Source organism: Mercurialis annua, linkage group LG1-X (genome assembly GCF_937616625.2).
Source record: "Mercurialis annua linkage group LG1-X, ddMerAnnu1.2, whole genome shotgun sequence".
NCBI lineage: Eukaryota > Viridiplantae > Streptophyta > Magnoliopsida > Malpighiales > Euphorbiaceae > Mercurialis > Mercurialis annua.
In genome coordinates this window covers 10094967-10111014 of record NC_065570.1, presented here as the reverse complement: position 1 = coordinate 10111014, position 16048 = coordinate 10094967, and the positions used below count along the sequence as shown (strand labels likewise).

The 16048-nt window shown below is 33.2% G+C and overlaps 2 protein-coding genes across 3 annotated transcripts; both read right to left on the bottom strand.

Annotated features, from left to right (window-relative positions):
* Positions 1-1695: 1695 nt before the first annotated feature.
* Positions 1696-7202, bottom strand: LOC126679650 (zinc finger protein 10). 2 transcript variants are annotated; one of them, XR_007640951.2, is made up of 3 exons: positions 6163-7202; positions 2849-3005; positions 1696-2490 (listed from the first exon to the last, which is right to left on the bottom strand). XR_007640951.2 is itself a non-coding variant. In XM_050374682.2 (1 exon), the coding sequence occupies exon 1, from the start codon at positions 7036-7038 to the stop codon at positions 6154-6156; it is 885 nt and encodes a 294-aa protein (XP_050230639.1). In that variant the 5' UTR covers positions 7039-7202; the 3' UTR covers positions 6042-6153. The 2 variants fall into 2 exon arrangements, 1 of the variants encoding a protein (XP_050230639.1); XM_050374682.2 differs by lacking the exons at positions 1696-2490; positions 2849-3005 and having other exon boundaries at positions 6042-7202.
* A 4952-nt stretch (positions 7203-12154) lies between these two features.
* On the bottom strand, positions 12155-15667 carry LOC126660308 (uncharacterized). The gene is made up of 7 exons (XM_050353773.1): positions 15529-15667; positions 15159-15454; positions 14091-15098; positions 13714-13965; positions 13470-13647; positions 12890-13362; positions 12155-12841 (listed from the first exon to the last, which is right to left on the bottom strand). The coding sequence occupies exons 1-7, from the start codon at positions 15665-15667 to the stop codon at positions 12155-12157; spliced, it is 3033 nt and encodes a 1010-aa protein (XP_050209730.1).
* Between the last annotated feature and the right edge of the window lie 381 nt (positions 15668-16048).

Sequence of the window (16048 nt, the reverse complement as noted above, 5' to 3'; positions counted from 1 at the left end):
TATCCAATTGAGTTAAACATCGATGCCAAGCTGCTTTCCATCGCAAGGGACATTGAAAATCCGGCGTCTGAAAGCTTGAACCGCCACCATTGAATCACATTCAATCCAAATTTGAAGCCAACCATTATTCCAAACTTCATCAACCGCAAAGAAAATAGCCGCCATCTCAGCTTCGTGAGCAAAGGAAATATCACATTCAATCCTGTCTTCGTCTTGTTCCTTTTTTTTCGTTCCTTGCCCTAGGTCTACTACTCCTGCACCCTTATCGCCGTCCATCGTCTTCATCTTCTTCTCTTCCATCTTGTGTGTTATTTCGCCCCTATTCAGTTCTTCGTTTTTCTTCGTTTGCTTGTGGCCCTTTCTTGTCTAAATTTTTTTCGAGCTCTCTGTTCTTTAACAGAAAATGGGATCCACAGAAATGAAAAAAATGGGAAAAGAAGACAGAAAAGGGAAGAAACGAAAAGGTATGTGTGTGTTTTTTCGCCGGAAGAAATTTTTTTTGAGTTGTGTTTGGTTCGTTGGTGATTTTTTTTGAATTTTGTTGGTATTTTATTTCTTGTTCGTCATTGCCTGTTGTTTTGGTTTGGTTTTCACTGGTTCATTAATTAAAAATTGGTCTTTGTTTATTTGTTTATTTGTTGGTTTGAGCAGCTTCTACTGAAGATTGTCTTTTTGAGGTCTTTGAAATTATTCTGAACTACAATGGACAGTTTGAAGACTTTGGTTATTTTAATGAAGATGTGGCTGTTAGAAAATTTCATATTGAGGATATAGGATTAAATAGTCTAGATAAGTGGTTACTTGAATTGAAGGTTGAGGGATTGTTAATGTATTATTGGAGGCGGGCTGGCATGTATACTGAAGAATTAATTCCCATGGAAAATGATGACCATGTCATGGACATGGCACTGACTGGGACGCAAGATGGTAGTGTTGATGTGTATGTTAGGAAGTTAAGCTGTGTTGACGTGTGCAACCTAAGGCCTGTATTTGGACACACATTATTTGAGTTGAAAGAATTTGAAGATGGGGATGATGCATTGGAGCTGCAGGGTGTTGGTGAGGCTGAACCAGTGGGGGTGCTGCAGATTGAAGGTCCTGTGGAAGCAGTGGAGGTGCTGCAGATTGAAGGTCCCGGTGAACCAGTGGAGGTCCTGCATATTGAAGGTCAAGAAGAAGGTGAACCACTGGATTTGCTGCAAATTGAAGCAGTTGAAGAACCCTCGGAGGAGCAGCAGCAGATTGGTGGGTCAGACTGAAGGCCGAGACACTAGATTGACCTATTTTTGGGCCATATGAAACAACATTTGTAACCTTTTAGGTTAATATGTATGTTGCATTTTATATTATTAGTGACAATTTGGATTTTAGATCAAAATGAATGTTGATTACAAACTTGGAATGTATTGTTTGCTTATGTTATTGCTGTTTTGTTTTTAATATTGGTTGTTATTGTTATTGAAATGGAGTAAAGTTTGTAGTTATCGTCGTTCGGTTCGTTTGAAACGACCTACGTGTTCCTTGAAACTGATAATTACATATGGACCCTATACTTTTATTTTATAATCCGCCATGGACCCTCAAGTATTCTTACTGATCATCTGTCGACCCTTCAATAAATACGCACTTTTGAAATTTATTAAAACATCATGTACGTCAATAATGAAAATTCGTCAACCATAAAGATACAACATATATCAATCAACCATAATATATAAAAATTTCCAAAAATAAAACAACTACGAATTACAACTATAATATTAATCAACCATATTACAATATTCATCAAGCAAAAAAATAAAACCTATACTAGAATATTTCAAATTACAACAGAAAACCAGAAAACATCTTGACTAAGGGCAGCGTTAAACATCATCTGCAGAACCAAGCTCCAACGATCGATATACCGAAATTTCCATCTTGATCAACCCGTCAGCAAAAAACTCTTGGTCGCTACTATCAAGAAGGAATCCTGTCAATGAACGGTAATACTTGTTGGTGTCTTGAAAATTCTTGGTAGAAGAATGAAACCTGTGCATTGACGATTCATCAAACTTCACTTTGATGTCATAAGGGCATCTTCCGTTTGACAATGGCCCGAGACAAAACACTGTTATAATATTCCCATAAGAGCACTTTGTGTTGTTCAGAACAAACACAATGTCTGATTGTTCTTCTTGGAGAAGCAAACCCCTATCATTCATGTCCACAGAAACTGCAAATTTACGTCCAAAGTTAAATGGTGTGAGAATATCTTTATGGTTTATCGCCTTTATCCCACCCGGTATTCGATTCCCTTCGGACACCAATGGTAATCAACAATGGCTTTTCCGCCGTATAGCCTCCTACACCATTTGTCAAGGTCGGACATTTCAATCTCACCAATATGGTATATCCTACTTTGAACTTCCCCACCATAATAGGCCAAGTCACCAAGATCCCCATGGTGATGTAAATTAATCTGGAATAATTTACCCCCTCCTGGTGAAACTGCAAAAAGAGAAAATAACCAATGCATTCATTTCTGAAGCAAACCAACAAACCACACAATTGGATACACCCACCAACATAACAACGACAATAAATTCTCTATATCCTAAACAACCAACACAGCAACAATATTTAATTTTAAACAGGAACAGACCAACAATAAACTATTCATAAAGCCAACACACCACAATAAAGTATTCACAAAGCCAACACAAAATCTAAATTTTCACCAAAAGCAAGCATATAAAGAAATATTATCACAAATGGACCCACAAAAATCATACTTCATTTTCAGCACACCAGTTCAACATAAGTGGTCCTAGAGGTTATGAGGTCAACATTTACAAAAGTTTCATACCTTCGACTACTTCGTCACTGCTTTCACTATCAGTATCATGGCACTGTAAAGGGTTATCTCGACTATTTGACCCCCTTTCCCATCTCTTGTCTCTTTCACTTTGCCTTTCCCGCTCCCTTCGCTCTCGTTTTCTTTTCCCCATTTTTTCCCTTTACACCTGCCAACCACAAGCCTGTTAAAGTTATACATTACACGAACCAACTAACATAAACACAAACCCATTTTCAAAAATTCAAAAAAATTTCCATTTTCAAGAAATTAAAAAATGTTACATACCCAGTCGCTAAGAAACGAAGAAAACCCAAAAAGACGATCAAGAAACCAAACCCTAACAGGAAGCTAAGAAGGCGACGAAGAAACGATCAAGGCGAAGAAGAAACGAAGTAGGTACACGAAAAGAACAGAAAGGACGTTTTTTTAGGACAGAAATAAAATCAAATAAAGTAAGAGAGAAGAAGATGAGAGTTAAAAATGTTAGAGAGAGAAAGTGATTATTAACCGAGCGGTAAAAATGATTTTTTTTTTGAAAAAAGTCAACCGACACAACCTTACACAGCCTTACACATTCTTACACATGTCTGACATGCATGCAGAGTGACTTGCAGAGCCGTCAGTGAATATATCGTGCCACGTCATCATTTTGCCAAAATATCGGCGAAAAATGGGCTCAGGGGGTTTACGTGCAGCCGTCACAAAGAATAGGGGGTTTTACTGATCGTTTTTTTTATCAGGGGGTTTATCGTAAGGTACCCCTAAAGTCAGGGTCCGTGGGTGATTATTAGCCCATGCAATATTCAACATTTATTTCCAACCAACCACCTCACTTGATATGGAATTATTTATTTCTATTAAAATTTTATTCTATATTAATTAATATTTTAAATATTCTTATTCCCTAAACAATAATTTGGAATTACAAAAATTCCTTTAAACTTTGAAAAACCACTCAAGCTAAACTACTTAAAGAAACAGAAAAACGACATTTCACGCCCATGTGCACTACTTCTGCCACTCTGCATGAAATTATATGAGATTCAGACCTCGCAAACCAATTAACCTGTCCAACTCATAACCCTAATGCAGACAAATCTCAACCAATCAACTTTAAACTCTCTTACACAGATTTGTACTAGTTCGTAGAAACCAATGCAAGCAATCCCAGTTTCCTCATCAGACCAATCTTTACTACTACCATAGCCATTTCTATCACATGCATGATCCATCGTAATGGACAAAAAAATCCACATGAAAAATGGCTTCAATTTCATTAAAAACAACTTGAGTTCTTGGCCTTTAATGGAAGTTTTTTGTTGGGTATGACTTAAATTCCTTCTGTATGTTCATAAGTTCACTCTCAGTTTCCCTGAAACTTGATTAAAGTCAAGGGCATGTTCTTTCAAATTTCCCATTAATGGAAGTTGATAAAATGACCGTGCCTTTTCCTTTATGATAATTCTTTGTAGGTTTTCCTTCTAGGTAATAGAGTCTAGGGTTAGGGTTTTGACAAGCGGGCTCAAAGTTTAATTGTTAATTGATACTCTCTATCTTTGTGCATTTTTTTTATTTATCCATCCATTATTAGATCACTGATATTCATATTTCTTGGAAAATAATTAGACATTTTTAATTTCTATTTTACGTATTATTTAGCTAATAATATAGACTAATTCCAATTTGAGTCGGACATGATTGCATGTGTGGTAGCAGTGGCGTAATCGAGATTTGTTTTCAGCCCAAACTAAATTTTATCTGATCATTTACCTTATTTATTCTCGGTAGTCGGGCTTAACTCTCATCTTGTCTTAGTTTCATTTTAAAATATATCTCCTTTTCTTTGAAAATTTTAAAAATAATTGGAAACTTCCAAAATCTCGAACAGCAGTCCAGACTGAAGCCTACTCCAGACTTAAGGTGGATATATGTTATTGTATACCCAGGACTGTAATTTGAAATCTCTAGTAAAACTAGAAAAACTATTTCCAAGTTAATCTAAGCGCTTCATAGTTATCTTTTGTGTTTATTTTAATAGTACTATATAATATGATTAATAAATTCCTTAATTATTTTGGCATACGGGGATATGTTATCAAGAGGATATATATATCTATAAACTATTCATAATGAGAAGAAAAAACCAAAAGATGCATAAACAATGTCCATGAATCATGATGAGATTATATTCTCTTTGTCAATAAAAAAATGCCTGAAATAATACAATATGCAATACTTAAATGAAGTGATTCTCGGAGTAGGTATACAAATTTTGGAGGGATTATGAAGAATTGGGAGAGAGAGTGTGAGTCACAAAAAGTGATTAAGTAGAACACAAGCAAGTGGAGTTATGTGGGGAATGAAACTGAATTGAAACTACACTGAAACAGATCTGATTGATAATAATATTAAAAATAATAGTACAAACAGAAAAGGGAATCGATGTTGTAATGTATCTGACTTAATCTGTGTGTGTTTTGTGGGTTAGTTTAGTTGAATAATTCTGATAGAATGTCAGTGAAAGTAGTACTGAGATGGGAAATAGTGCTGTTTTTCTACTCTTTTCCATGCAAATTTTATAGTCAGTTTCTTCAGTTTTAACCTAAAAGACATTAATGATCTCTCTCTCTATTTCTCTCACATGCAACTTATTACACAAGCGGACATATATTCCGTCAAGTTCTACCAGCAGGCCGAATAAAAAAAACATGTCCAATAAGAGTTCTTTTATTGAGAAACAAGCAGAATTTTCAAAGAAAATTCTAATTAGGTTAAAAATGAAAACCAGTTTGCTCCATAACAAAAATAAATGCCCTAGTTTTTCCATTTCATATATATTAAACCTTCAATTTTTATAAAGCTTTATTATATAAATAAACAAAAAACAAGCAGAAGAGAATAAAATAAAATTGGCAAAATTAGATCAATTTCGGAAAATTGAATAGATTTCTAACGAATTGGTCAAATTGCCATATATTTACAACTTTTAAAAGATTTGAATCGAGTTCTAAAAACTATAAATTTTTGGCTTTTTAACTCCATTAAACTACATAAATTTGTCGGCAACCCTTTTAGCTGTTAAGTGTGCATAATTTTAGAAATGATCGATGGAACCAATATGATGTATATATGTAGAAGTACTAATCTGAGCAAGTTATATGTTTTTTTTTTTGTCATTACATGCACGTTTTGTAGGAATTCGTAAGCACTCAAAAGAAAGATTTCAACATTAACAGCATTGAAAAGAGAATTGTAAGCAATATACGGCAATAATAATAATAATACCCATATGATAACTTCGAAGTACTCTGCAACTATTTTACCTTTGGCCTGTCGCCAAGCCTGAGTTCAAGATCCAATTCCTCTATAGAGAAAGGACTAATTCCGAATAACTCTGACCCGACATGATGTTTATCAGTTGATAAATTTGACTTCATGAAGAAGGGCACTGATGAAGTACTGATTCTCCTTCTTTTGCAGCTTATAGCGCCCTCATCGTCGTGTTCGTCATGACCGTTAGATATCGTTGGTCGAGTTCTTCGAACAACTAAGTTTAAACTCACAGATAGATCCGTCTTGACATAATTATCCACTTTAGCCCTACATCCTGATTCTAGAATTGTCAAATTCTTCTCTTTTTCACTCTCAGGATCCGAAACAACGTCGTAGTATCGATCCATAGTCGGAGATCTATAAGAGCTCTTATGGTTTTCTTCTTTAGTAGTAGAAGCAGAAAAACTAGGGAAGAAATTCATTTCATGGCAATTATCTTGAATAGGGGAGATTGATGAAACCTTACTAAAAGTAGGATCAGAATTAGGGTTAGGGTTACAAACCAAAGAACAAATCTGATGAGATGGGTATGGAAAACCCAAAGAAGTATAAGGATTTTGAAACAAATTGCTATGATTTTGAAGAGGAAGAATTTCATTTTCAGGTGGAGATTGTTTAAGTCTTGCTCTATCTCTTCTATGGACATTCATATGACCACCAAGAGCTTGAGCAGACCTAAATTCTCTCTTACAAAAGCTGCAAGAATAAGATCTTGGTGGCCATATACAACCTCCTAAAGGACCAGCTGCATCTTCTGCAAAAGCTTGTTCTTCCCATGAATCTTCATATGATGATGCTTGAAGATGAGAACTGCTCAATCTATTAGGGTTTTGCTTAGTCCACATCCAGCATCTTGCTTGCTCCATTAATACATGGAAAGATTGAGATTTGATTTGATAGTAGAAGGAGAGAATTTGATGAAGAAGAGAAAGACAAGAGAAAGTCTTATTTAGAAGATTGCTTAGAAAATGGTGAATGGTGGGTACTCTAACTTGTTTGTCTTTCTGTAACTACTTCATGGTAGGGCTAGCGTAGTCCACAGTAGTAAACGAAATTAACAGGTTAAGAATTTTAAATCAATTTTTTTGGTAAGCCCATCCGGTTTCCAAGATTTCGCCCTGACTAATCCGGATCTGACCCGTGTCGCGCACCTGGCATGGTGGGTGAGTCTTCCAGTGGGAATTTTCTGCATTCACAAGGACTCAAACCCGAGACCTTACTTAAGCGATAACAAGCCGCTTACCACTTGGACCAACTCCCATTGGTAATTTTAAATTAATTGTTAAAAGGCAAAATATATCTATCAACAATTTTAGCATGTCTGCCATATATACTATCATCTTTTCGACCGTTGTCAAATAAACTCACAACTCATTTACGGGTAACGCAGTATGAAATTATTCGTCTACATATATAAAACAATCTTATATGGCATATACAACATCAAATCGCATCAATTCTAAACAATGGTGCGTATATTGGCAAAAGTTGAAAAGATAATGATAATATACGGAAAGATTTAAGAATTATAGTATATTTAACAAACAAACTAAAATTATGAGTAAATACTAAATACATACATTTTAAAAACAAAGCTTCAAACAAAGAGGTGGGAGTTTTAACTGTTTTTCAAAGCCGGTTGTCTTTTCAAGTGTTGTAGTAGGGATTTCTTGGATGTGCCACTTTAAGAATTCTTATTGTATTTTATTTTTTTAATTGTGATCTTTTAGCCTTTTATCTTAGTCGTAATATCTAGTGTGCCATTATGAGTGTGTCTTATTTTGTGCGAAAATTATGAGTTAAGATTTTTTTTGTCACAACTTGAGAGTTTTAATATATATTTTATTCACTAAAAAAACTTTTCAAATGCAATTCTGAAGAAAAAAATTTAAAATTTACATGTTAGCATCTCCCAAGAAGGACAACAAAATATCCTCTTCCTCAAAAATTAATATGCGGTTTACCACAAAACTAAGACAAAATTATTTATTTATCCACCACTCTAATTTTAATCCGTTTGCCAAATAAATAATATTTAAAAAAAAAAATATATTTCATCGACTTTTTAACCTTTATCAAATATACAGATATTAAATTTACTAGGTTACTGAGTTATTTGTAAATTACAAAAAAAAATATTGAATTAATTTTTGTTAAAAACATGATATTTACCTATGATTTTATGACAACTGAAAATCACAGTCGTAAAAAAAACACCGAATTTACCGTGAATTATAAAAAGGGTACTAAGTGTACTATATTTTAAATATGTACAATATATCATATTCATGCGCATGAAATCTAGTTTTAGTGAACTATATTTTAAATATGTACAATATATCATATTCATGCGGTGTATATAATATATTGTACATCACTTTCAAACTGATTGTGGATATATTTGGTAAAAATATGAAAAGATAATCTATATATATATATATATATATAAGATTTTAAAATATGGAGTAATATATTTGGCAAACATATAAAATTATGAATAGGTAAATAAATTTTCCCTAAATTACACCCTAATTAACCTACCTGATTAAACCAAAAAATAAATTTTCCCTAAAAATGAATATTAATAGATTTTATTTGTTTAATTAAAATGAGTTACTTAATTAAAACAAACTATAATTATTCTTATTTAATCAAGTAGAAATTTGTGTTTTAGTGAGTTCTTACAGATATTTTTATTGATTGAGTAATAAGTATGGATATATAAAATTATTTTTCAAAGAAATAAAAATTACTAATGGCTATAATCAAATATATCAAATTCAAATTCTCGATATATAATAGCATTAAAATTTAATAAAGTTTCATTTCTACATAGTTTTATTTTGCTTGATTTAATTCAGTTTAGTGGACATAAATGTTAAGCTAGCTAAATAGATGATTAAAAAAATAATTGTCTTTATTCATAACTCATTAATAAAAATAATTCTAAATAAAATCTATTTTGCTCTTAATTTATTTTATGATAAATTAGTTCGAAGAAAATATCATATAATTTTATAAGATTATTTATTTTAGGGTTAATTACATATAAAATCATCACCTTTACACGAATTTTCAAAAATAGCACGACCTTTAAAACGTGTCAATTCAGGGCATCACCTTTTATTTTTTTTCAAAAACAACATGGACACGTTTTTTGATAAAATTTTGCTGACTTGTACACCCAATGAGAATGCCACGTGTCACGCCACGTCAGCAAAAATGCCACTAAAAATGTGCCTGTGTTATTTTTGAAAAGAAATGAAAGGTGGTGCCCTGAATTGACACGTTTTAAAGGTCGTGTTATTTTTGCAATTTCGTGTAAATGTGGTGATTTTATATGTAATTAACCCTTTATTTTATTTAATGAAAATTTATACATTATTATCAAAATATTTATGCTATTATAAAAACAATATTTCTCCAAATAGGTGCTAATTATTATAAAAATAATTTAAGGTACAAAATTGTATTTTATTTTTATGGCTAAATAACTAAAAAGGTTAAACCTTTTATAAAAATTTCATAAAAGTTTAAATCTTTCAATTTTATCCAATTTGTCCTGAAACACGTGATTTCATTTCAATTTTTTCCAACTACATAATTTTTCTTATATGGCGCTGATGTGTGACATTGCCACAACAACGCCACGTAGGCGCCACATGAGCAAAATTACATGATTGGGCAAAACTGAAACGAAATCATGCGTTTCAGGACAAATTGGATAAAATTAAAAGGTTTGAACTTTTGTGGAACTCTCATTAAATGTTTGACCTTTTTTTTGTCATTTGGCCTATTTTTATTAATAAAACACTTCATTTATTTCGTTTGATTCTTGAAAGTAATAGTTAGAACTCGGAAAATTGACATATCAAACACTTAAAATTAGTTTTTGGCGATATATTTGTATGTTTTATAAAAAAAAATAGATAAATTATTGTGCACAGATTATTTACAGCAATGTAGTAGTGAGCGATTGCTGAATGAATTTTTGACTGCTAATAAAACAATTTTATTAATTTATTATTAACTCTTTGTTAATATTTTTTAGAACTACTGACAACTGCAATTTCTTATCATATTTATACTATAGTAATAGTTTATGATTTTGTATTAAATTGTTATTGCATTTGTCACATTATATAGTAGTATACATTGTTGAGTAATTAAAAAGAAGGGACGATGACAAAAGTATCTAAAATTTTAAAAATATTTACAAAAGTACTTGTAAATTTTTTTTATTTATAAAAATACGACTGATTTAAAATTAATTATAAAAGTATCAAAAAATGAAAATTAATTACAAAAGTACGATTTGTATAATGCCGCTATAATTATGGTATAATTTTGGAATACTAAAACTATAAATCAGATAATTTAAAAATAATATTTAGTTTATTATTAGTATAATTTCAGTATATTTTCGATATATCGATTATAAATTTTTATATATATTTTCTAGTTGATAACATGTATTTTTTTTATATGTACTTTTCACTATAGTTGGTAATGAACTAGAGAATTTGTATATCGTTGGTATAATTTTAGTATATTGTTAGGTTAATATTTAGTATGCGATGTGATGTAATGTTGATATAATAATAAAATTTCAGTATATTTTGATGTGTACACTTTTGGTATAATTTTGGTATATTATTAATTCAGTTTTTAGTATACGATTTGATGTAATTTTGGTAAATTTTTATTTAATATTAAAAAAAAAATTAATATGTATAATGTCGGTATAATTTTTGTATAATGTTGATAATGTTAGTTTATTAGTATACTGACATTATACCCACAGTATACACCGTATATTTGATATTATTTTTTATTTTTTTATACTTTTGTAAATATTATTAATATTTTTGTAAATGAAAAAATTCAACATGTAGCTTTGTAATAATTTTTTTTTTTTGATAAATAATTTCCTCTAAAAAGAATTAAAAATGAAAACTTGAAGGACCCATTACTCATAAACCACATGTTTAGTATTTTTCAAGATAAAACAGAATAGTCATAAACGACCAAAATATGTCTATAAATTAAAGCGAACCCTACTGATAACATATGACAGACATAACCCTTGTTTAAAGAAAGTCATAAATAAATAATTATTTGAAAATGTTACTATGTACAAAATTAATGAAATGAAGCTTAATGCATAAATTATTTTTGTAATTGAACATCAAAACAAAGTAGGAAAGCCTTCAACTGACGATACTAGCATTGAAATATTAAAGGAGATTTCTGCTTATATAGATATTTTCAACGTTGTTAAAAGCGACCCGGTTATTGACCGGGGAACACAGAGGGTAAAAGATCAGAGGTTTAACCGGGGTTGAGCAGGGGTTAAACCGGAATTTAAAAATAATAAACTATTTAATAATTATTAATATAATTTTATGCGAAACAAATACTTTATATAGTAAGATATATAAAAAAAATATAAAACCAAATATATATATATATATATATATATATATAGTATAAATGAAGCCTAAAAATATAGAATCTACTAGTTTGGTGTTACTAAATGTAGTATTCTCCACAATGGAGCTGGGTTCTAGCCATAGCGCGGCTGTGTTATTTTTTTTTATTAAGAGCATGCGAAGATTTTTGTTTTCTGATCGAACCGGACCTCGGTTTTCCGGTTTAATCGTTGAAAATAATCCGGCCGGTTCGATAAGAAACAACGACTCTATAAATATAGGGATAATTAGTGCAACCCTAACCGCTGACCTAATCGGTTCCCGGTTTTTCCGAGCGAACCGGCCGGTCCGGAGGTTTGACAACTGTGTATATTTTAGTTCTTCATACATGGAAAAATTTGGTTAACTCAGATTTTTCAAAGCATATTTCAGATAATATAAGTACAAATAGTGACAAATATTTTGATACAGTTTTTTTTGGATAAATGATTAATGAATTAGCACAACCACAAAGCCGTGGAAGGCAAAAAGTCTTTACAAGAAAGACCGGCTACAAGAAATTACAGAAAAAAGATAAATTTCTATAAACATCATTAGCCGAATAATCAAATCCTTTGTTGTTATCTTTGTAGAAAATCACAGCTTTGCAAATAGTTTGGTAAACCAATGTGTCGTTGTCCATATAATCTTGGCTGAAAACTCGCTTGTTCCTCACTTTCCACAACTCCCAAATGAAGAAAAACCAAATGGTTTGCCAAAGATATCGAAACCGCCTGTTACATAAGGAACTCCAGAAATCGAAAAACTGATGAATTGAGTTAGGAGCTGACCATGTAATATTACAACGCTTCAAGACTGGATTCCAAGTGTGCCAAGCAAACCGACAATGGAGAATTATATGAATGCTTGTCTCATCTTCCGAACAAAACGTGCAGCTAGCATTTATAAGCGAGACACCCCTATGAATCAACATAATATTTGAAGAAATCCGATCTCTAGCTAGAAGCCACATGAAAAAATTGATTCGCGGAGGGAGCTTAAACTTCCAGAATCTCCCATAACATGAAACCTGATGCCGAGAAGCATTAAACCAAGCTGAGTTAAAAGCTGCCGAAGAGAAGCTTTTCCCTTGCCAATTAAAGACATCCGTTGTGCCTGAAGAAGAAGGAGTGCGGTCAGAAATCAAATTATGCAGGGATTGGAATTGCTCTTGTTCGCCAAGACGAAGACCACGCTGCTAAGAAAATTGGTATGAATTCCGGCTTGAATCAAAGCAGTCCGCTACAGAAAGCTGCGGACCCCTACTCAGCTGAAATAAATCTGGAAATAAATGAAGAAGAGCTGAAGCATCAGCCCATGAATCATGCCAAAAGCGAGTATTACTCCCTGAACAAATTCTGCTGCCAAGATGGGAAAGAAACAGGTCCCGGACCTGAGAGTTTTTAAAGCAAACTGAAACTATCCCTTTCCATAAATGCGATAATCTCTGCGCTGCTATCTCTTCCAAATCAAACCAGTTTTTGAACCCGGAGCTACAAGAAATAACAAGAAACCAGAATGAATTTTTATCCGCAGTAATTAGCTTCCAAATCCACTCTAGAAGCAAACTTTGATTTTTTGTTCTCAAAGGAGTTATATTCAATCCACCTTCAGTAAACGGCAAACAAACATCAATCCAAGAAACTTTACTAAACCACGCTGAAGAGACAGACTCGTTCCAAAGAAAGCGACGCATCAATCGCTCTAGAGATAGAACAACTGAATTGGGAATGTTAAAAGTACAGAGATAGTACACAGGAAGACTACAGAGAGCAGATTTAATCAAAGTTAAGCGACCAGCCGAAGACAATAAATTACCCTTCCACCCCGCTCGTTGAGAAGAAAAGTTCTAATTACAGGATCCCACTTCTTAGCTTTAACCGGCTTCAATGAGAGCGGTAACCCAAGATATGTGATCGACAATTTTTCTATTTTGCAGTTTAGGATGCGAGAAGCTTCATCAAGAGAATTATCATCTACATTAATACCAATGATAGATGATATCTAATAATTAATTTGAAGCCCAGAAACCAATTCAAAGCATCTAAGAATCCGAAGTAAATTTTTGACCATCTTCAAATCTTTAGGAACAAATAAATGCGTATCATCTGCAAACTGCAGGATAGAAATAGGCACTGCATAGCCATCCACATGAATTCCATCTAAAAGACCCAAGTCAATAGCCTTTTCGAAAAGCGCTTTTAAGCCTTCAACTGCAAGAACAAAGAACATAGGAAAAATAGGATCGCCTTGTCTGACCCCTCTATGCATAGTGGAATTCTTACTAGGACTTCCATTCACAAGAACTGATAACTGGGAAGACTTAAAAAAAGAAACAATCCAATTAATCTAAGTAACATCAAATTCATTCTAGTCATCATTTTAAGGATGAAATCCCAGGAAATCGAATCAAAAGCTTTCCTGAAGTCAAGTTTTAGGAGAAAAACCGACTCCTTCCGAATATGAACAAGATGAATCAAATCCGATGCAAGCATGTGACAATCATGGATATTTCTACCCTTAATAAAAACGAATTGATTTTCTGAGATGAGAAGAGGAAGTAAAGGAGATAACCTGTTAGCCAGAACCTTTGAAAGCAATTTAAAAACTCCGTTAATCAAGCTAATTGGCCAAAAATCCTTGATGTCTGTAGCGCCCTTCCTATTCGGAATAAGGACCAAAAAAGCAGTGTTCAGATCAGCAGGGAAAGCACCTGTATGATGAAAGTTATTAAACAGTTCGAGAATGTCATGTTTAATGATCTTCCATGCTTTTTTATAGAAAAAATAATTGAATCCATCAGGCCCTGGAGCTTTGTTATACTCACAACCCAGCAAAGTAAGAAAGATCTCCTCCTCCGAAAATTGCGCTGAAAGACTAGCAGCTTGCTCAACAGTCAATCTTTGAATAGGCAAAGAATCAAGGGAAAAGTCTATTTTAACAGGAGATTTAAAAAGATCCTTGTAGTAAAGATGAACATTAAGTTTGATGGTCTCTGGAGTCGTAAAACGTTGATTCTCTACTACTATCTCAGAAACAAGGTTATTGCTAGAATGAACCGATGCAACGGTGTGAAAGAATTTGGAATTCCTATCGCCAAAAAAATTCCAATTCAATCTAGACTTTTGGTACCAAAGCGACTTTTGTTGCTTAGAAACTGAATTTAGCTCTCCACGTAAACTCATAAGCTCAGCCACTTCCTGGTCAGAAAGAGGGCGGGAATCTGCAGATGTTTCTAAGTTATCAATCGACGTCTGGGTTTCCTCATATCTAGTGTTTAGGTTGCCGAAACAATTGACATTCCAAGTTTTGATTAACTGGCGCAGCAATCTCAGCTTAGAAGCCAATCCATCAATTCCAGGGGATGCCGAAATATCTCTCCAAGAGTTAGCCACAAATTCATGAAAAGAAGAATTAGACCACCAAGCATTAATCGATTTGAACGGCTTTGGACCCTAGTCAATACTCGCAGCCGAACGAAATAAAAGAGGATAGTGGTCTGAGAAGTTTCTTGCCAAAGTGGATAAGGAAAGATTAAGCCATAAGATGAAAGCGTTAGCTGAAAGAAAACATCTATCGATCTTGGAACGAGAGTGATTGTTGTTCCACGTAAAAAGATGACCCTGAAGATTTACTTCGATAAGATTAGAAGCTTGAATAAAATCACCAAATTGTATCATACCAGTAGAATAGCTAGAACAGTTAAGCCTTTCTGTCGGAAGCAGAATTTCATTGAAGTCCCCTACCAAGAAGCAAAGTAAATCAGTCTGAAGTTCAGGAAGAATGGCTGACCAACGAGCAACTCTATCTGCTGCGGTAGAACACCCGTAAACCAAAATATAGCGAAAAGGAACTCCTGAACAAATAAAATCAATACAAATCCACCTTGGAAAAATAACAGAATGAGAAACGGAGAAGAAATTCTTGTCCTAAATGCACAGTAAACCTCTAGAGGCTCCTGTTGAAGGGGGAAAACAGTAGATGTATTCGCAGTTAGGCCAACAACGACTGACAGTGAAGTCATCAATTGATTCTCGTTTAGTCTCACTTAAGCCAACTAAAGATAAATGATGCTGTGAAATAAAAGAACGGATAGCTCTCTGTTTACGAGCAAAAGTAACATCCCCACGACAATTCCAAGAAATAAAATTGAATGGAAACGACATAAAAATATATCAAAACCTTGAGGAAAAAAACTAACAGATTAAATCTGTTGAAGCTTCCTGCTGCCTTGGATTTGTTGGGAGAAGAAAGTAACAATATCACTCTCTTTATCTGCTGCAAACAGGCCTAAGCTCAAACCTGCTTCCCATGTTTTTCTTGCTTCCTCTTCTAGTCCATCATTCTGTAAGGAAAGTCTAATACGATTAGTACAATCTTGAATAATGTTTTCAGATTCTGAATG

Coding starts and splice junctions, on each gene's coding strand:
- LOC126679650 (XM_050374682.2), bottom strand. CDS start 7,038: ATGGAGCAAGCAAGATGCTGGATGTGGACTAAGCAAAACCCTAATAGA.
- LOC126660308 (XM_050353773.1), bottom strand. CDS start 15,667: ATGACTTCACTGTCAGTCGTTGTTGGCCTAACTGCGAATACATCTACT. Junction 15,099..15,158: donor ATCTTTCCTTATCCACTTTG/GCAAGAAACTTC, acceptor AGTATTGACTAG/GGTCCAAAGCCGTTCAAATC. Junction 13,648..13,713: donor TTCCTAAAGATTTGAAGATG/GTCAAAAATTTA, acceptor ATTAATTATTAG/ATATCATCTATCATTGGTAT.